At 41.7% G+C, this 21,598-nt stretch overlaps 1 protein-coding gene across 1 annotated transcript in view; it reads left to right on the top strand.

Moving 5' to 3' along the window:
* IPO11 (importin 11) overlaps positions 1 to 19,966 on the top strand; it is a 590,907-nt gene extending 570,941 nt beyond the window's left edge. Inside the window, exon 29 of the mRNA XM_073680251.1 lies at positions 19,688 to 19,966. Within this exon, the coding sequence (XP_073536352.1) occupies positions 19,688 to 19,852 (165 nt within the window). The 3' untranslated portion in view covers positions 19,853 to 19,966. The remainder of the gene's footprint in view (positions 1 to 19,687) is intronic.
* The last annotated feature ends 1,632 nt before the right edge of the window (positions 19,967 to 21,598 follow it).

Below are 21,598 nucleotides of genomic sequence, written 5' to 3'. Positions count from 1 at the left end.
TATATTATAAAAACTGCAATAATTGATAACATTGAGTCTTTGAGCGTTGAGAGACCACTGCTCATTATGTAGGATATCTTGTTTTGCTGTTTCCCTTGGAACAAAGCCGAAATATTAACCATTGTCAGCAATAATGAAGTGTCCAGGACGAATTTTACTTTTATACCATGCAGGAAAACATGAGAAGACTCCTAATGTAATGTCCATCATGCTTTAGCCACTTCTGAGCTTCACCGAGAATCTTCTAAGCTGACTAATCATATCATGGAGTCAACCAAAGCCGATGGAGAATGCGTCTGTTTGTTTTTTTTCCATGTTTGGGGAAGTAAAAGATATTTTATCCTATACATGATGACTTTTCTCTCTTAAAAATAGTATTAAAGGGAAGCTGTCGCCAGGTTTTTCCAATATAAACAACGGCCAACACCTTTACTTCCTCTTTTACAGTATTCTAGCATACTGTATATAAGTCCCAAATATTCTCTGCAGATATCTTTTATAATACTCTCATATGGGGCTGTCCAGTCTAATGGGCATCGCTAGTCTTGCTTCTGCACCTCCTCTATCACTGCAATCGCCATCCTCCTGCCCTGCTTCATGTGGATGACCCACCCTACGTCATCCACACAGCGTCCCCACACGCTCCTGTGCAGGCGTGCAGCACTCTACCCTTCTGAGGTCAGCACACAGAACTGTAATGCGCATGCGCCGGTTTTACTCCCGGGTTATCAGTGCTCTTTGGCCTCTCCCGGTGCATGCGCATTACAGTTCTTTGTTCTGACCTCAGCAGGGTAGAGAGAAGGGCGCCTGCTCAGGAGTGATGGCATAGGACAGGTCATCCACATGAAGCAGAGCAAAGTGCGATTGGGGACGCTTGTGGATGATGTAGGATGGGTCATCCACATCAAGCAGGGATGGAGGATGGCGATTGCAAAGAGAAAGGAGGCGTCAAAGCAAGACCAGTGATGCCCATGACACCAGACTACATTGCTTGAGGGGATTATAAAAGGTATTTTTTGGGCAATGCATTGGGAGTTGGGGACTTGTATACATGCTGCTAGACTTCTGTTGAAGAGGCATTAAAGGTGGTGGCCGTAGTTTATATTGGGAAAACCTGGTGACAGGTTCCCTTTAAACGTCCCTAAAGGCTTGCAGCAGAGAGAATGGCTCACGGGAGAATAACTATCATGCAATTGAACGTGGAGATTTTTTATATTCAAAGTGTAAGTACAGAGGAGACGGTGGACAAAAATAAGCATTTTATGGTTATACATTGACGTCTATCTGTTTTGTTTTTGCGCAGAACTTGATTAATTCATAGTATAAAGTAATGAGGCTTCTAGTCACTTTTACATCATGATTAACTTGAACAAAAAGACTTAATAGAACAAGTCAGGGACCTGTGGATCTCTCCCGAGCTTTGATTGTAGTTCTTACCTTCTAGCTGGAGCTTCTTCTAGGTCTATAGCCAGTAATACAGTCCTGTCGTTGTACCATAACCCAGGTAAACATAGAAGTAGTGTATTAGTAAAACCTGCGCGAAATTTATTAAATTTCATTCCGATGAAGAAACTGAAGGTCATTCCTGGCCTGAGGATAATGTATCTGATGAACGAGGCCAATGTGCTTATATTTGGTGTGCACAGAATACAGATGCCTCTCCGCACGTTCCAGGGGATAATCCGCGTGTCACATGCGATGTCGTCTCACTCCTGACATTCTTTTGAGGAATTAAGTTGATGAAAAATAATTGATGAAACAATGCCTAATTATTTTAATTAAATTCAATCCTCTCATGATAGTGTGAGTGGAGTGTTTTATTAATTCCAATTACGGAGGCTTATAAATGGCTTTCGTTTTGCAGAATGAGAGAAGGAAATGATCCATTGATCCATATAAATTAGAGTGAGAGAACATGTTATCATTTGTTAATGTATTTTTACTATCTATTTAGCGGTTGCTAATGTGAATCATGTATTGCTACCTGTGCTGGAGAACAGCATCTGCATCTGATACTTACTAAATTTCCTTTTCCTATCCTTTCTCCCCATCTCTTACCCTCCCCTACCACCAAAAAAAAGTGAGACATTAATACCAAAATGTTCAACTTTTCTTGTCTGCTAATGTTTCCGTCGCTGTTTAAAGATATGACCTCGGCGCAGGGGTCTGTACCATGGCTAAGCAGGTATCCATCCCTTTCTCGATAGACCCTGTATTATACATATTGGCCCCAATTCATCAGGTCTGGCATTGTTCACACCGGTCTTGATGAGGGATGTGCTGGAGTCAGATACTCCTGATTCATTAGCCTCTTAGTGAATCTTGCGCGTCTGAAAAGTGGTGCATGCTCCCGTGTTCTTCGCCACATATTCTTCACCAATCAGAGAGTTTTCGCAGCTTGTCATGATTTAGACAAACTGCATCCCCAATCCTTCACCATTCCTTTTCAGCTCTGCCCATTTTGTCAAAACTAGTGTAAAGACTCCAAAAGTCACCCCAGTAATCGCAACTCTGTGTTGGACAAAACTTTTGCAACTTTTTAAAGCAATAAACGCCATAACATAATCATTAGAGATGAGTGGATCGATTTGTGGAACTTCGGTCAAGTGTCCAGGTCCGTGGTAACTGGCAGCTAGACAGGAGACCCTCTAATCTCTTACCTTCCGGCTTCACTGGCGCAGTTTTCATTAGTCATGGCTGGCGCAACGCCATCCATTCGTCATGTCGCACAGATGATATCTCGACAGCCCTGATAAATCAAATGTGACATCTGAAGGTAAGAGATTCACGGGCCTGGGACCACTGACCTGGATGCTGAACTGAAGTTCCACAAATCGATCCTCTCAGCTCTAGTAATCACTTTTGATGAACTGGCGCCCATGATCTTCTTCCATAGTGCACATGTCCACCCATGTTAGTCCTCATTTTTAATGCCAAGTTTTCATTAATTGTGATATAGACCATGAGCACTTCTAGTTTAGTATATTACTCTGTTATTATCCCTTTTATTTTTGGCTTTGGTAGTTTTCCCAGATAAACAGATTAAGCAAAGATTATTGTGACCCTGAATGCACCATCCTGATAACTTGTCACCCTGAATGCACCATCCTGATAACTTGTCACCCTGAATGCACCATCCTGATAACTTGTCACCCTGAATGCAACATCCTGATAACTTGTCACAGAATATTATTTCACTTAAGAAGATTAAGATAACAATGCAAAAGCCATTGATCAATGCCAAGTTAGATGTTGTATTACACATTTTTTTTTGCAATGAGACCCCACTGCTGTGTTATCTGAGCCAAGTTAACCTTTGCTAGATCTGTATGCTGCCTGTTTATTAGTGACTGAGATTGAATGTCGCCTTTGATCAGAAATTCTGCTGTCTGTGATGATGCTTTCACTCATATGATTTGGATAATTTTTCTATTCTTTCAATCCAAATCATCACTCAATTGTTCTCCCTTTGCTAGCTGCCTTTATTACAGGCAATTGTATCCATCCATAGAATGGTGATTTATAGTTAATCATCCCCTTTTCGTGAACACTTTCCCTCTAGGCAGATATTTTCAGGTAAAAAGCCAGTTTAATGGTGCATTAAGAATTAGATTTCAGTTTTTGCAATATATTGACTTCTACATCAATTCCGGGTCAAGTATTAGCAGAATAGAGCATGGTGCACATTTTTTCTACCATTGGTGTGAAAGGGGTGCATTATACTTTAGTTTATTGCAGATTTTTGGAACATATGTACATTTTTTTTTGCCTAATAGTTCACAGAGAGAGAGATGGGGTGGAAAATCAATTGTTCTCATTACCAGAATCCCAGAGCTTTAGCACTTTTTTGTGAATTTGTGGATATTGTAGTTCATTACTCATTTCCTGACCTGGGTTTTCATGACTATGCTTTATATTAACAGACATTTGCCATGCAAGTCGTGTTACCTGATCTCATTTGAGCTTCTGCCAGGAGGGTTCAATGTAAATGTTGTAATTGAACCCCCTGGTGTCTTGTGTGTTAGTAAGGCCTTTCGCCTTCTAAAACCGCATCTACATTGAAAGATAATTGTGATCAAGAGTTTTTAACCCTCATTTCACGATAATCTTGCAGTTTAATAATCTTGCAGTTTACAGAAGCTGCCCATCATCCAATGAACAAGGAAGATGACCTTATGCACAGCGCCCCCCAAAAAAATCATCATTCTAGTCAGCATATCTTCAGGTGTAAACAAGACTCACTAGCAAGAACATTGGCAGCCTATGCACACTGAGTGATCTATTACCGATTGCTCAGTCCGCATCATTTACTTCAGTCTGCCTGTGTAAACAGGCTATTAAATGACTGTCGATGAGTAAAAGATTACCGATCACAGGTCTTTTAGTGCTGCCAGTCAGATTGTGTATAGTTATGCCCTTGGTTTCTATAAAAGAAGGGTTATTCTGAACACATTAAGTTGTCCTCTACCCTACCATGGCTCGGTTTGGGGATTCGATCCAGTGACCTGTTGCTTGTTGAGCTATGGCTCTTTTCCTTCCCTGTCCAAATGCTGATTCTTCCTTTGTCCTTATTCTCCTGTCTTGGCTTGCTCCTTTTCAGGTGTTTTCTATTTTCCAATTTTGGTTTGCCCTATCACGTTCTGGGTGGGGCTTTATATAGTATTCCTTCTCTGCACTTCCTTGCTGGCTATATTTCCTGGTGGATGTTTACTTAGGAATTCCAGCTCTTAATCTTAGGGGTTTACCTTGCTGGGTAAACTCCAGTTGTATTCTTGCTGCAAGTTCATTTGCTTTCCCTCACAACACCTTTTCCTTTTAGGTTCTTGAGAGGTTTTTCTTGTTCCTTTTCTTTTTGATACTCCTTAACCTTTATCCCTCCGCTTTATTTGAATGTGTCTTAGTTTCTCACCTTGGGTTCTAACATCTCTCCTCACACTTTCCTTTCCACTTGTTGGAAGTGTGTTGCTGCTTCCACTCTTGTTCCTCAGGAGGTACGAAAAAAACTCTTAAAGGCCTTTTAGTGAACCAGGTCTGAGGTGGTGTTTTTTAGTTGTGCGGCTAGGGCTCTTCTAGCCTGTACAGGGACCAGTTGGGTGCAGGTGCAGCATTTCCCTGTTGTGAGTGTGAACACGTTCATAACCTACCCATAGGATAGGGGAAATCTTACAGATCACTGGGGGTTCAACCACTGGGACCTCCCGTGATCTTAAGATTGGAGCTCTGGAACCCCAGAACCAGACTCTGCAGAGACCCTTCTTGAATAGAAGAAAGGTGCAGATGCTCGACTTCTGTTCTAATCATTGTCTAAGGGAATGCATATCTTGGGATTGCAGAGGGTTCCCCTAATTGTCAGTAAGTTATTCCCTATCCTTGGAATAGGCAATAACTTAATATTTTAGGAATAACCCTTTAATTTGTTTGATTGCCATAATTCAGTCATTATTTTTAGTAACATGAAATGCCCTGCTACATGTGACCATATAATCTATTTGTCCTTTTGCTTACAGACTCCCAAATATGCAAATAGTAAGCTTCATAGATGACACAAGGTTACACACGTGGTCAAAATTGTTGGTACCCCTCGTTTAATGAAAGAAAAACCCACAATGGTCACAGAAATAACTTGAATCTAACAAAAGTGATAATAAATTAAAAATCTATGAAAATGAACAATGAAAGTCAGACATTGCTTTTCAACCCGGCTTCCACAGAATTTTTAAAAAAATTAAAATCATGAAATAGGACAGAAATGATGGTACCCCTGAAAATAATGTGACAAAAGGGACATGTTAAATCAAGTTGTGTCCACTAATTAGCATCACAGGTATCTACAATCTTGTAATCAGTCAGTGGGCCTGTATATAGGGCTACAGATAGTCACTGTGCTGTTTGGTGACATGGTGTGTACCACACTCAACATGAACCAGAGGAAGCAAAGGAAAGAGTTGTCTCAGGAGATTAGAAAGAAAATTATAGACAAGCATGTTAAAGGTAAAGGTCATAAGACCATCTCCAAGCAGCTTGATGTTCCTGTGAGTACAGTTGCACATATTATTCAGAAATTTATGATCCATGGGTCTGTAGCCAACCCTCAGAACGTGGCCGCAGGAAGAAAATTGATGACAAATCAAAGACGGATAATACAAAAGGTAATAAAAGAGCCCAGGATTACTTCTAAAGAGATTAAAGGTGAACTTCAAGCTCAAGGAACATCAGTGTCAGATGGCACCATCCCACCATCCGTCGTTGTTTGATCCAAAGTGGACTTCATGGGAGACAACCAAGGAGAACACCATTGTTGAAAAAAAATCATAAAAAAGCCTGACTAAAATTTGCCAAACTACATGTTGACAAGCCACAAAGCTTCTGGGAGAATGTCCTATGGACAGATGAGATGGAAGTTTTTGGCAAGGCACATCAGCTCTATGTTCACAGACGGAAAAATGAAGCATATCAAGAAAAGAACACTGCCCCTACTGTGAAACATGTTATGTTCTGGGGCTGCTTTGCTTCATCTGGCACAGGGTGTCTTGAATCTGTGCAGGGTACAATGACATCTGAAGACTAGCAAGGGATTCTAGAGAGAAATGTGCTGCCCAGTGTCAGAAAGCTTGGTCTCAGTCGCAGGTCATGGGTCTTGCAACTGGATAATGACCCAAAACACACAGCTAAAAGCACCGAAGAATGGCTAAGAGGAAAAGATTGGACTATTCTGAAGTGGCCTTCTATGAGCCCTGACCTAAATGCTATTGAGCATCTTTGGAAAGAGCTGAAACATGCCATCTGGAAAAGGCAACCTTCATACACGAGACAACTGGAGCAGTTTGCTCATGAGGAGTGGGCCAAAATACCTGTCGAGAGGTGCAGAAGTCTCATTCGTTACAGGAATTGTTTGATTGCAGTGATTGCTTCAAAAGGTTGTTCAACAAAATATTAAGTTAAGGGTACCATCATTTCTGTCCAGGCATATTTCATGAGTTTAATTTTTTTTAAAAATTCTGTGGAAGCCGGGTTGAAAAGCAATGTCTGACTTTCATTTGTTCATTTTCATAGATTTTAATTTATTATTACTTTTGTCAGATTCAAGTTATTTCTGTGACCATTGTGGGTTTTTCTTTCATTAAACGAGGGGTACCAACAATTTTGACCACGTGTGTATATTAACCCCACAGCGCTCAATGACGGACACTGCACGGCATGAGCGGGTGTAAATTACCATAGCTTTGAACTGGCACAGCATATAAACACGCTGTGCCAGTTCAGTGCCGACAGCTGTCTGTGACAGCTGAGTGGCACGAGAAGGGGTGCAGGGACCCATGCCGTCGGTCCCTGCACCCAGATCGTCTGCTGCTCTATCAGTGCCAGAGCTCAGCGATGCTAGTGGCTGAGCTCCGGCACTAAACAGCCAGGAGCGGTATCAGCGCCGCCCCTGGCTGTTAACCCCCTGAACATTGCGATCGAGCGTTATTGCAGTGTTCAGGAGGCAGACAGAGGGCTGGGTGCTCCCTCTACCTTCAGGTCGGCGCCCCCGTGGCGTCATCGCGGGGGCTCGACCATTGCCATGTTGACCAGGGGTCGTCAAGACGACCCCCAGGTCACCAAGCTACGGAAAGCTCCTTAGACAAATGCACAGCATAGTCTCAGGAGCTTTCAATATAGGTATAATGCATTACAATGTTAGTTCATTGCAATACATTATACCTATGAAAAAAGTGAAAGTCCCATAATGGGACTAAGTAAAAAAGTTGAAAAAAAAAAATTTTTTTTGTAAAAAATATATATATATATTACACTAATAAATACAGATTTATAGGTAAAAAAAAGTACACATATTTGGTATCGCCACGTCTGGAACGACCCGATCTATAAACGTGTCACACCCTTTCAGTGAACAGCGTAAAAAAAAAACATGAGAAACTATGCCTTTTCATCAAACCGCTGGAAAAAAGTGGAATAAAACGCGATAAAAAAGACGGATGAAAATAAAAATGGTACCGCTGAATACGTAATCTTGTCCCGCAAAAATTAAGCCACCATACAGCCGAAAAATTAAAAAGTTACAGCTCTCAGAATAAAGCGATGCAAAGATATTTATTTTTTCTATAAAAGTTTTATTATGTAAAAGCGCAAAAACATTAAAAAAAATTACATAAATGTGGTACCGCTGTAAACGTACTGACCCGAAGAATAAAGCTGCCTTATCAATTTTACCACACAAGTAACAACAAAAAAAAATCCTGAATTGTTGTTTTTTGTTCATTCTGCCTCCCAAAAATCAGAATAGAAAGCGAACAAAAAATGTAATTTGCTCAAAAATGGTACCAATAAAAACGTCAACTCGTCCTGCAAAAAACAAGCCGTCACATGACTCTGTTGGCCAAAATATGGAAAAATTATAGCTCTCTAAATATGGCGATGCAAACATTAGTTTTTGCAAAGAAAAGCATCTTTTAGTGTGTGACAGCTGTCAATCATAAAAACCCGATATGAATCTGGCATCGCTGTAATCGCACCGACCCGAAGAATAAAGTCTCCTAATCACTTTTATACTGCACGAGGAACGGCATAATAAATAAATAAAACCAATTCCTCACCTGCTGCAGATTTGTTTATTCTGCCTCCTAAAGATCGCTGTATTGCTCGGCACACATTTATCCTGTGCTCTGCGCTGAGCGGTTACATCGGGGTTTCCATGTAAATCTCTGAAATACGTTATTCAGACAGAATCCCCAGAGGAACATTCCCTGTAATGAGGCAGATGGAGGCACTGTGGACACCGTCTGACCTATGATCCGGCGGTGTCCATCTTTTTAGGCGTAAATAAAAGCGCGGTCAGCCACAGTTTTGTGCACCTCTGAAAAGAAGGATAACGCTGAACATAGGCCAGACGGAGTCCAGAGTAACTGCTGCCTCATCTCATTATAGTGAATGGATCCCTCCGGGGTTTCATCTGAATCGCGTCAGTCGGAGATTTAGATGGAAACCCCAAAGCAAGTGCTCAGCGTAGAGCGCCGAATAAATGTGATCTAAAATGTTATGTAAAATGCTCCCAATAAAAGCTTCACATAAAAGCCCCCACTCACTTCTGTCATGTGTTAATGGAAATATAGGGGGCTTCCACATTACTGGTAGTACAAAGGCTCTGGAAAAGCTAAATGACTCCTCACCCCCCAATAGTATTTCAGCAAATTCTGTGCTCCCAAATCCAAATCCCCCCCTCCCTTCTGAGCACCGCAGTGTGTCTAAACCACATTTAGTGTCCACATGTTTGGCAAAGGTATAATTTCCAAAATGGGGTCACTTGAGGGGGGATTCTACTCTTCTAGCATTTAGGGGCTCTGTATATGGGGTACGCAAACTATTCTAGAAAAATCTGCGCTCCATGAGGCAAATAACGCTCCGTCCCTCCCGAGTGTCGCCGTGTGGCCAAGCAGTACTGTACAGCCACATATGAGGTATTGCCACATTCAGCAGAAATTATGGGACAAATTTTGGTGCCATTTTTATCCATTATCCCAGTGTGAAAATGTCAAATCTGGGGCTAAAACAAAATTTTTGCTGTAAAAATGTAATTATTTTTTCCTCACTGCCCAATGGAATAAAATTCTGTGACACACCCTCGGTGTCAGTATGATCACTGCACCCCTAGGTGAATTCATTGAGAGGTGTAGTTTGTAAAATGGGGTCATTTATGGGGGAATCTGCTGTTACGGCACCTCAAGGGATCTCCTAGTGCAGTGATGGCGAACCTTTTAGAGACCGAGTGCCCAAACTGCAACCCAAAACCCACTTATTCATCGCATAGTGCCAGCGCGGCCATTTAACCTGAATACTGAGGTTTTAGTTTAGAAAAAACAGCTCAAACAGAGAGCAGGTGGAGGGAACCGAAAGCAATCACAAACAGGAGCAGGAGTATGATACTGCAGATATAAAGAATGTGCTGCCCCCCATCCTTGTATGTGCTGCCCCCCATCCTTGTATGTGCTGCCCCCATCCTTGTATTTGCTGTCCCCATCCTTGTATGTGCGGTCCCCATCCTTGTATGTGCTCCCTCCAATCCTTGTATGTTGCTCCCCCATCCTTGTATCTATGTTGCTCCCCCATCCTTGTATCTATGTTGCTCCCCCATCCTTGTCTATGCCCCACCCATGAATATGCCCCCCCCCCAATCCTGGTATATGCTCCCCCAATCCTTGTATATGCTCCCCCAATCCTTGTATATATTGCTCCCCCAATCCTTGTATAGATGTTGCTCCCCCATCCTTGTCTATGCCCGTCATCCTGGTACATGCCCCACCCATGAATATGCTCCCCCCAATCCTGGTATATGCTCCCCCATACTTGAATATGGGGCGCTGTTCATCGCATAGTAAAAACAAACAAACATAAACACTCCTACTCACCTTCCTTCTCCCGTGCAGCGTCTTCTCCTGTAGCTGGCAGCTGACTTCATCGTCCTAGTGACAGGGGTGCATGACGTCACTGCCCTGCGCCAAGTTCCGTGTACGCTGACGCCGGCTGCTGGCAGCGTGTATTGCGGCGCACAGGCCTGGCAAGTTCGTGCGCTGCAATACACTTCAGGTAGGTATGTGTCCTAGAACACACATCTAGCTGAAGTAGGGGCTGGCGTCGGTGGGCTCAGAGTCCTCACCCGCCGGCCTGGTCCAGGTCCAGGAGCACTAGTGCTGAGGCGATGGTGTGCGTGCCCTTAGGGAGGGCTCTGGGTGCCCCCTCTGGCACACGTGCCATAGGTTCGCCAGCACTGTCCTAGTGGGTCATGGCACCCTCAAACCATAACAGTAAAATCTGTACTATAATATGGTGCTCCTTCCTTTCTGACCTTTGCACTGTGCCTCAAAAGTAGTTTCTAATTACATTGTAGGGTATTGGCGTACTCAGGAGAAATTGCACATCAAAATGAGAGGTTCATTTTCTCTTGTTATCCTTGGGAAAATAAAAAATTTGGGGCTAAAAGAACATTTTTGTGTTTTTTTTTTTTATTTTTACGGCTCTACGTTATAAACTTCTGTGAAGCACCTGGGGGTTCAAAGTGCTCACCACACATCTAGATAAGTTCATTGAGGGGTCTAGTTTCCAAAATGGGGTCACTTGTGCGGGGTTTCCGCTGTTTAGGCACATCAGGGGCTCTCTAAATGGGACATGGCGTTCACTGATTATTCCAGCAAATTTTGAATTCAAAAAGTCAAATGGCGCTCCTTCCCTTCCGAACCCTGCCATGCACCCAAACAGTGGTTTTCTGCCACATATAGGGTATTGGCGTGCTCAGGAGAAATTTCACAACAACTTTTGGGGTCCATTTTCTCCTGTTACCCTTGTGAAAATAAAAAAATTGGGGCTAAAAATACATTTTTGTGATTTTTTTTTTGATTTTTTACGTCTCTATGTTATAAACTTCTGTGAATCACCTGGGGGTTCAAAGTGCTCATCACACATCTAGATAAGTTCATTGAGGGGTCTAGTTTCCAAAATGGGGTCACTTGGGGGATTTCCACTGTTTAGGCACATCAGGGGCTCTCCAAACGCAACATGGCGTTCGCTGATTATTCCAGCAAATTTTGAATTCAAAAAGTCAAATGGCGCTCCTTACCTTCTGAACCCTGCCGTGCGCCCAAACAGTAGTTTTCCGCCACATATTTAGTATCAGCATGCTCAGGAGAAATTGCACAATACATTTTGGGGTCCATTTTTATCTGTTACCCTTGTGAAAATAAAAAAAAAAAATGGTCTAAATGTAATATTTTGGGAAAAAAAGTTAAATGTTAATTTTTTTCTTCCTCATTGCTTCAGTTCCTGTGAAGCACCTGAAGGGTTAATAAACTTCTTGAATGTGGTTTTGAGTTCCTTGAGGGGTGCAGTTTTTAGAATGGTGTCACTTTTGGGTATTTTCTGTCATATAGACACCTCAATGTCACTTCAAATGTGATGTGGTCCCTAAAAAATGGTTTTGTAAATTTTGTTGGAAAAATGAGAAATCGCTGGTCAACTTTTAACCCTTATAGCTCCCTAACAAAAAAAAAATTTGGTTCCAAAATTGTGCTGATGTAAAGTAGACATGTGGGAAATGTTATTTATTAACTATTTTGTGTGACATATCTCTCTGATTTCAGGGCATAACAATTCAAAGTTTGAAAATTGCAAAATTTTAAATTTTTTTGCCAAATTTCTGTTTATTTTACAAATAAACGCCAGTCATATCAAATAAATTTTACCACGATAATGAAGTACAATACGTCACGAAAAAACATTCTCAGAATCAGGGGGATCCGTTGAAGCATTCCAGAGGTATTACCTCATAAAGTGACAGTGGTCAGAATTGAAAAAATTGGCCCGGTCATTAACCTACAAAGTGGCTCGGTCCTTAAGGGGTTAAGCTAGAAGATAACTGCAATTGTATTGTTTGTACACATACAGAACATATATTTCCATATTACATATAACATAGAGGCCATAAAACATTCATATTTGTGGACATGTTTCCTTATTGTAGATTAGGTAGAATATTATTTTACTTATATGGCACCATCATATTCCACAGCACTTTACAGACTTTCTCATCACTGTCCCCCCCGGGGCTCACAATCTAAATTCCCTTTCAATATGTCTTTGGAGTTTGGAAGGAAACCGGTGAACTGGTAGGAAACCCATGTTAACACAAGGAGAACATATAAACTCCATGCAGATGTTGTCCTTGGTGGGACCCCAGCGCTGCAAAGCAACAGTGCTAACCACTGAGCACCATCTGGCCCGTGCTTGGGTGACTTGTGTTACCTAAGAATATGTAGCCATATGTTCTGTCTAGTAATAAAGCTGTTTGACATGACCCTACAATAAGTAGTAAACGGAAGTATTGATCGGTCATGTGTACATGGAAGCCCTGAATATTCAGTAGATCAATAACATTGATTGTCCTAATTGCCATGAAGCAGTCACTTAACATGGTCATACACATCAATTAAACCCTTACCGAACTGGTCAACAGGATTGACCAACCATCTAACATGTATGGGTGTCCCAAATCTCAGCAACGGCAGATGTGGCGGTAAAGAACAGCCAGGAATGTTAGATTTTAACTTGCCTCATTCCTTATTCTCCAGAATTAAACACCGGTTTTCTCCAAGCATCTTCATATTCGTATATTTGCCCCTTTCCCTTTTGGATTTCTCCATACATGGATCCTGTTTACCGCCATATGTTACCTATCACTTTATGCATAACTGAGCACATGCTTTGTGTTTTCTTGATTCTGTGTGTAATAGGAAATTATACAGCATTTTAATAACATTGTAAACACTTATCTGGTAGACAATACTGCAGTCATTAAAATGCATTATTAATTAAAAAGTAAAATATGGGTCATAAAACAAATTCCCAGCTCAAATACAAATTTCCTGATTGTTATTCATGCTGTATACACATAATATATCACTGCCTCTTTCATGCATTATTTACTTTTCTGAAGCTTTTTATTTTTATTGCTGACTTTAATTTTTAATTTTCTTTTGCTTGACATTTACAATAATATATTATTTGACCATTTCCTTTTGGAAACGTTTATCATATTATAAAGACATTTGTAGTTTTAAAGAAAGATACCTATCCATTATCCAATTATAGGAATATAATAACATCATTATAATAAGATTGCGTAGGGTTTTTTTTTTATTAACTTTTCAAATTGATAGAAAGTCTGACAATATTGTATGGATTTCTAGTAGCCGTGGTAAAGGACAAAAATGCATCGACGGATAGAGATGTAGAAGAATTTGCTATCTGATACTACTTTTAATATCATGGTTGAAACAAGTTATGGCCTATCCTTAGGACCCCCATTGATTTTCAGAAGGGGTCATTTTTAGCTCTATTTATTCTCTTTGGGACTACCAGAGCACTAAATTTGGCTTTTTCCGGCTTCTCCATACAGAATGAAAGGAGAGACAGGCAAACATGCACACTACTACTCTTCTAATGGAGATAAAAGTGCCCCATTCAGGCGATCATGGAGGTTTCAGCAGTCCGACCCCCTACCTATCTAAAAGTTATTACTTATCCTGTGAATAGGTGATAACATGTTCAAAATCACATGGATAGGTAATAACTTGATCCAACTGGACTACACCTTTAAAAGTAGTCTGTCAGCACAGAAGGCCAGCTCAAACCAAGTACAGGCGGTCGGTGCACCCTTGGTGTGACCAAACATTTAATTGCAACTTCCCAACATCTTGTTTTCCCTGCATCTCTACATGCCCCTTCTTCTTTGATTGACTGGCCTGGCTTTACAGGGCCAGAGAAGGACGGCGATAGATGTAAAACAAGTAGGTGTAAGGTGCACTTAAATGTTTGGCTACATCAAGGGTGCACCGAGCGTCTGTACTCGGTTTGAACAGTCATTCTGTGCTGACAGACTCCCTTTAAAGGTGTAGTCCTCAAACATCAGGAGTGAAATATATAATAAAGACATATTAAAAAATTAACACCTTCCTCCCACCTCCATGGATAGCATAGCGTCAAGGTTATCTAAATTATCGTTTGAACCTAACCCTGCCTACCTCTGATCTGTAGTCCTCCTAATGAGGCCTCCAGATTTGAGGTCAGATACCAAGTTGTTTTCTGGAAAGGAGCAATTAGCTGATCAATTCATAGAAGAGCGCAATTCCTTTACTCTTTTAGTCTCCATACTGTCCATGTTTCAGAAGTGTTGCGTGTGCATCATGACATCAGAGACACCATGTATTTCACTATGTAGTAGAGTTGATGCGAATCGATTAGCACAGCCAGGTCCATCGGTCATGCCAGTAATCTATGGCCGCTAGACAGGAACCTTGAAAACCACCTGTTACATGATGGCATCCGTGGTTCTTTTGATTTACCAGCCTGGCTAGACATCTTTGTTGCGGTGTGACGCACATGTGATATATCACCAGGCTGGCTAATGAAAAAAAGATCCACGGATACTATCAGGTAAAAGGCAGTTCTCACGGCTCTTCTCTATTAGACACATATTACATGAGTTGCCCGTGGACCAAGTCGTGCGAATCGCTTAGCACACGCTCTACTATGGAGCCATTTACATAATGCACCTTAACTGACACACAGACCCAGAAAAGACTTTCTAATAGCTGCATCTGTGGCAAAAATAGTAATATGTCCTCACCTGTCACAGCAGCCTTATTGATGGTAGTAGTAGGATTGAGGCTGACCAACATTTTCAATGCTCAGAACTATGTTCAATAAGATTTACAAGCATTGATATCCCTGCATGACAGGGAGGTGTCAGCTACAAGTAAGTGGCTGAGTGACTTTGCTTCTCGGCTTATTTTTATCCTGTATTTTTTAATATTATGGACAATGAAGTGCCATATATGTGGTTCTATACACTGCTCCATGTGACTTCAAAGCACTAACGCATCATTGTCACATCCAAGTGCTCTTCAAGGACTGAGGCCCTTTATTCATCTTTTTCTCTGCTGTGACAGATAAAAGCGGAGCGGGGAGGAAACAGATTTTTATGTAGTACAAATTATCCTTTGTCAGTATCAGGTTGTAGAGTGAACCATAGCGTACTGTTGTAGGGACAGAAACTCAGAATCCTTTATTTCCTGCACTTAAAGGGATATTCTTATGTTATTAAATTGCTTAGTTAGACAGCATGAAATATGTAAGTTGGAGTTGACTTGCTTTTTCTCTCTGCCATCATTCTCATGCTAAGAGAGCTTTTATCTTACATACTGTACAGATATGTTAGAGCTGGCTGTCAGTCAGTGCCGGAGACGCGGTTACAGCCACCACTCAATATGCACTGAGCGGTGACTGAAGCCAGCTGCACCACTATGAGTGAAAGCCCAAGGTTTCTAGGAGGAATAAAGTTAATTTCCTCCCGACGGCGGAGCTCTAAGTGCGGGCGCCTGGCAGCTTCAGAACATATCTGCTAGTTAATAGCAATTTTTACATGACAAGTTCCCTTTAATATCAGTAAATTAATAAAAATAATCAGTAATTAGTTTTGTAACAAAAATATAAAGCATGCTAGTCTTTACTTTGGTTTGTAAATTAAGTTTTATACATAGCAGAGTTGGTAGAATCCCGTTGTGTTGTGTTGTGAGTGTGTGTCAATATTGAAATTGTAATCCAACAAGGAGAAGTTGTGGAATTATAGAAGTCTCAGGATGGATATACACACTAATTATATGCAAATGATGAAAAAATTGAAACAATATTTTCAGAACATCTCAGTTTATTCAGTATCGAGTATAAGCGCCATGCACAGAAATGCAAGCAGTTAAACTCCTTGGCTGCTTTCATTGAGATTATTACTGGTTGTCTGAGGAATGTTCTGCTACGCTGATTGCACTTGCACAAGTCATCAAGATCCACTGCAGGCAGCTCCTTTTGCAATTGCCAACCAATGACATCTCAGATGTGTGCAATGGGAAACAATCTGGAGACACTGCAACATATGGTAAAAAATTAAAGCCACGCAGGCTGATCATGTTAATACGGGCAACAGGCAACCTGGCATTGTCATTTTGAAAAATGGCTCCTGAGACACTTTTATATTTCCTCTTAAAGGTCTCTTCATGGTAGGTATTGCCTTTGTGGTCTCCAAATCAATCTCCAGCTATCATTGCATCTAAGACAAAACCAGGACTCATTGTTTCAGAGGATAGACCTCTATTCCAACCTCTATTGCAGTTTTGCGCTGCACCATGACAGCCTTTAAAAATGTTGGCATGAGGTGAATGCGACACCTGTAGCTGTGTGTCTTGCTTGTAGCCTACTGTCATACAAACATGTTCTGATGGTTTGTGTAGAAACTGTGCCTTAGGCTTGATATGTGATGACTAATTTCAATTGCAGTACAGAATGGAATTGTATGCAGCATTCACCGTCCCTGACGAGACCATATGGGCAATGCCATATAGAGACTTTCACGAGGGAAAATCACACTGGTCCTATTCCCAGGATTATGTTGTGGAGTGCATGGTAGCCAGACCCTTGTAGTTATCATTTCAGGTTGAACCAGTGGTACGGACAATTCTCCAAAGTGTCTCAGGAGCAGTATTCTACACAACCGTTGACCGTCTGTTGCTCGTACTACTGTGAGAAGTCTGCGTGGCCTAACTGTGCTACCATAGCCTGCAGCGTCTCCAGACTTGCCTCCCATCGAGCACATATGGAATGTCATTGGTCGGTAATTGCAAAGGGAGCAGCCAGTAACACATCTTGATGATTTGTGTGACCAAGCACATTCCTCAGACAACAATTGGTAACTTCACTGACAACATGCCAAGACGTATAAGAGCATGTACAGTATTTCCACGCGTGGTTCTCCTACTCAATTGTGAATAGAGATGTTCTGAATATTTTCTTTCCATTTTTCATCATTTGCATATCATTAACCTGTCTATCGATACTGTGATTTCCATAATTACATAACTTTTTTTTATTTGCGTTGCAATTCCAATGTTGATGAATGTATTTACCGAGTACCTGATTTGTTAATCGTTAATACAAGCACTAATGGGGTTCTTCAGGCATATGATATTGATAGCCTATACTATAATAGATAATCAATATCAGATCTTGGGAGTCCAATATTTCTCATAGCCCCAGATGTTATTATCGATGGTGGCCGGATGTAAACATTATAAGGAGCTGTATTGCACTGCTCAGCTCAGTGTGTAACTGCCCCTGCCGGGTACTGTAGATCAGCTCCTATTTTCTTGGCACCATGCAGCTTAATTTAATGTTTACATCCAGAGTTGCTAGCAGCTCATTATCCGTGAGGTTGTCAGGTGTTGGACCCCGTCCAGTCTGATATTGATGACCTATTCTCTGGATAGGTCATTAATATCATATGCCCAGAAAACCCTTTTAAGGGGTTATCCCTACTTTAGCTTTTCATGGCTGAGATAGGAATAACTTCATACTGTTCCAGCCACTGGAGGAGCCGAGAGCGATCAAAGCTACTCTATTTCTGCAACTCTTACAAAAATAAGTGGGAATTATGGAAATGGTGTAGCTCATCTCATAACAGTTCTTCCCTTCAAGACGTTGGAGTCATGGAGTCAGAATCCGTGTCTATTTTGGTGGAGTCGATATAAAATGGACCTACTCGGACTCCTAAAATATATAGTAAATTGGGTTCAGTAGTACAATGTAGTATGTGCCATAAATGTTTTCATAAGAATTTGGGAAAGTTATGAAATGTCCTATAAATGTCTTTTCTATTCCTGATCTAAGGATCTGGGCTTTTAGTTGAGATGAATCTGTGCTGCACTTTATGTACACGCTCAGTAGTGAGGCAGGGCTGTGAAGTCTAAGTCAGAAGTTTGGTTTCCCGACTCCACAGCCCTGTGTCGCATAATTTTTTTGTCTCGGTTATGAAATATTAGACGCGTATAATCTTTTACATATGATGTGAGTCTCTCTCTTGCGAATCACAAAGTTGCTTATCACTTTTTATGGAGGGAGGAGGCTCTGAAACTGTAGTAAGGCAGAACTAATAAATAAAGGTATCTGTTATGGTAATGATTGCCTGAATGAACGTTAGTTTACGATCTTTGCCCAGTGTAAATTGCTCCCAATCAAATGATGAAACACTCGTCTCTCGCTGATCACATCTTTAGTGTCCGCATTAAAATTATCGTTGGTCTTTTGTCAAGCCCTTCATGTCAGACATGAAGGGCATCGGACTATCCCAATGTTCCCTCTCCAGATCTATGTTACGTTTATTGAGCTCCAATAGTCTTTTTGCATTGTTAAAATTAGCTCATTAGGATAATTTATTAGTCCATCTTAAAGGATTCAAAATCACTAGCGAGCAATAAACTATAAAATTAAAAACCGTCTTTTCTCGAGGATGAAGGATACTTTTAATAAATTGCAAAGTTGCTTGTTTTTACAAATATTTTGCCCATTCAAGAACTCTAGTCATAGACTCTGGAGGCCAGTAGGAAAGCAAGCATGGGGCCAAGAGTTGCCAAATGGTCCCATCTGTGTTATCTTAGAAAGTTAATGTGGGCAATTGGATTGTTTCCAAAAATAATTTTTTTTTCAGGGATTAAACAATTAATTTGAGTTCAAAATTGCCATTACTTGTCAGTAATTGGTTGCAGGGCTGTGAAGTTGGTAAGCCAAACCTCCAACTCCTCAATTTCTCTGATTTCTGACTCCACAGCACTGGTCACTACTGAGCGTGTACATAAAATACAGCACAGATTAATCTCAACTAAAAGCCGAGATCCTCAAATCAGGAATAGAACAGACATTTATAGGACATTTCATAACTTTCCCAAATTCTTATGAAAACATTTACAGCACATCCTGCATTGTACTACTGAACCCAATATATTATATATTTTAGGAGTCAGAGTCGGTCCATTTTATACCGACTCCACCAATATAGACTCCGACTCCACAGCCCTGATTGGCTGTAGAAGTCCCATTGTGGCTATAATGAATTCACTTCTTCATGATATTGTGTGCACAGATGGACAGCAGAGGCAGTGGGCTTACACAAGACCGGCAATGGTGGCTATGCTTTTACTTATAGCTCTTGGCAGCAGTGTGACACAACATTTATGCATGAGGAGGAGATGAGTTTGTGGAACTGCTTTGCAGTCACTGTATAATAATGTAGATTTCTCTCTGTTCTGTCCATTCCTAGATTGCTTTGAGAGACCCTGTCCATACCGTATCCCTCCAGCAGTTTGTCTATGAGAAGCTCAAGGCACAGCAGCAATTACTGGGAGATGAAGGATTCCGGTCACTGATGGAAACGGTGGATACAGAAATAGTGAAGCAGCTGCAGGAGTTTTTACAGGGATTCTGAACATTTCCAAATAGAATTTGTTACAAAATCATACAAGGGATTTCTTTAATAAAAGCAGCATTTTGCAAAATTGTTTTTGTTTCATTAACTGGAGAAATAAACCTTGTGATAACAGACTGTGATATTACCTTGTGTATGAATGTGAATATACTTCTTTTTTTTAATTAGTTTCCATTAAAGTTTTACATAGAATACAGGAAAAAGATATCGTTACACTGTGTTAGCCGGTAGATAGAAAAATATTAAAACCTGAGAATCCTCAGTGGTTGATACGTTTTAATGGCTAACTGAACAGATGATAATAGATAGCAGTTTTCCAGACTACTCTCCACAGTCTCCACAGCCCAGGCTCCTGTGCAGGCGTACTCAGGGGCATATATACAGCATTATAGAATGCTGTATATGAGGGCAGAAAGGTGGTGGCCGTATCTCATATCAGTCAAACCTGATGACAGGTTCCCTTTAAGAACAAAAATAATAGGCCCCCTCTAGTGATGGCAGTAAAGAGGATAGAATGTTATCCTTTTCTTTCACCATGACAGCACCATGCAATGAGAGAGGGAATCCACCCTTCAAGGACAGGAAACCTTCAAGATAAAAAGGGTGGTGCCTCTCTCCGCCTAAGTGGTTTCCTGTCCTTGACAGGGGAGCCTCCGGATATGGCGGCAGAAGAAACGAAGATCATAGGAAGATTCCCAGACCTGGGTTGTCGGTGTACCGGCAGGGCGCAGCTTCTGTCGCGATGGCGCCATGGGAGCTGGAAGCGTCACGCAGTTCCCGATTGGGTTCCGTCCGTTGGACGAGGCGCGGGCTGCGGCGCCTTCACAGTATGGTGGCCAGCAGCTGCGCATCCCGGCACGGCATCAGGCAGCGTGGATCCGAAAGTCGCATCTGCGAACCGGAAGCTGCGCTCTGATGACGCGCGTCGAGACCGGTCATATGACCAGAGGAGGCGTTACCGGAAGTGACGCCGGCCAGCTGATTCCCTGGGAGGGAATATTTAAACTGCATATCGCCGGCAAGACATGGGAGCAAGCTGTAATAGAATTCAAGCTGCCCTCTCTCACCCCGCCACAGGATCAGCAGCTGCTAGCCATGCAGCAACAGGATGTGGAGCCACAACAACGGTCCCAGTCAAGGACTGGAAGCTGGCAAAAGAAGTGTCCTCAGGAGTGTCGGCAGACACACCGTGGTGGTCACCCAGGTGGGGGACTCAGGACCAGGGAGTCCCTAAGTCACCACAGCTCCAGCAGAATCGAAGATTCCACGGTCTCCAGAGAAGAGATCTCGGACGACATTCTGCCTCCTGTTCTGGTAGCCCCCTTATATCTTCTGAATGGTGAGTGAGCTACGTCAAAGTACAATGAGTAATATTGTTCTTTCTTGCCATTCGCTCTCGTCCTTTTTGTTCTCCCTGTCTTTTATGGGGTTTTACCTATGTTAGGAGGTCCCTAAAAAATCAGGATCTAAATCCAACCACAGGGCCTGTGCCTTGTGTAGTCAGGATCTAGGAAAAAACAGGTCAAAAAAACTATGTCAGGCATGTATTGATGAGACGGTAGCAGAGGAGAAAATTAACTTTTCTTCCAACCTGAGGTCCCTTATAAAAGCAGAAGTAGAAAGTTGCCTCGGAGTAATCTTCGCGACATAGAGACCCCTCTTTCATCAGAATCTGGGTCAGAGGATGGGGTCGTACAAGACTCTGATGCAAGCTCCTCCTCCTCTGAAAGTGATTCAGGGACCAGG

The sequence above is a fragment of the Phyllobates terribilis genome, unplaced genomic scaffold (genome assembly GCF_046119375.1).
Source record: "Phyllobates terribilis strain yellow unplaced genomic scaffold, ASM4611937v1 Scaffold_1__5_contigs__length_1240528914, whole genome shotgun sequence".
NCBI lineage: Eukaryota > Metazoa > Chordata > Amphibia > Anura > Dendrobatidae > Phyllobates > Phyllobates terribilis.
The sequence above is the reverse complement of the archived record's forward strand: the minus strand, read 5'-3'. Positions and strand labels throughout refer to the sequence as shown.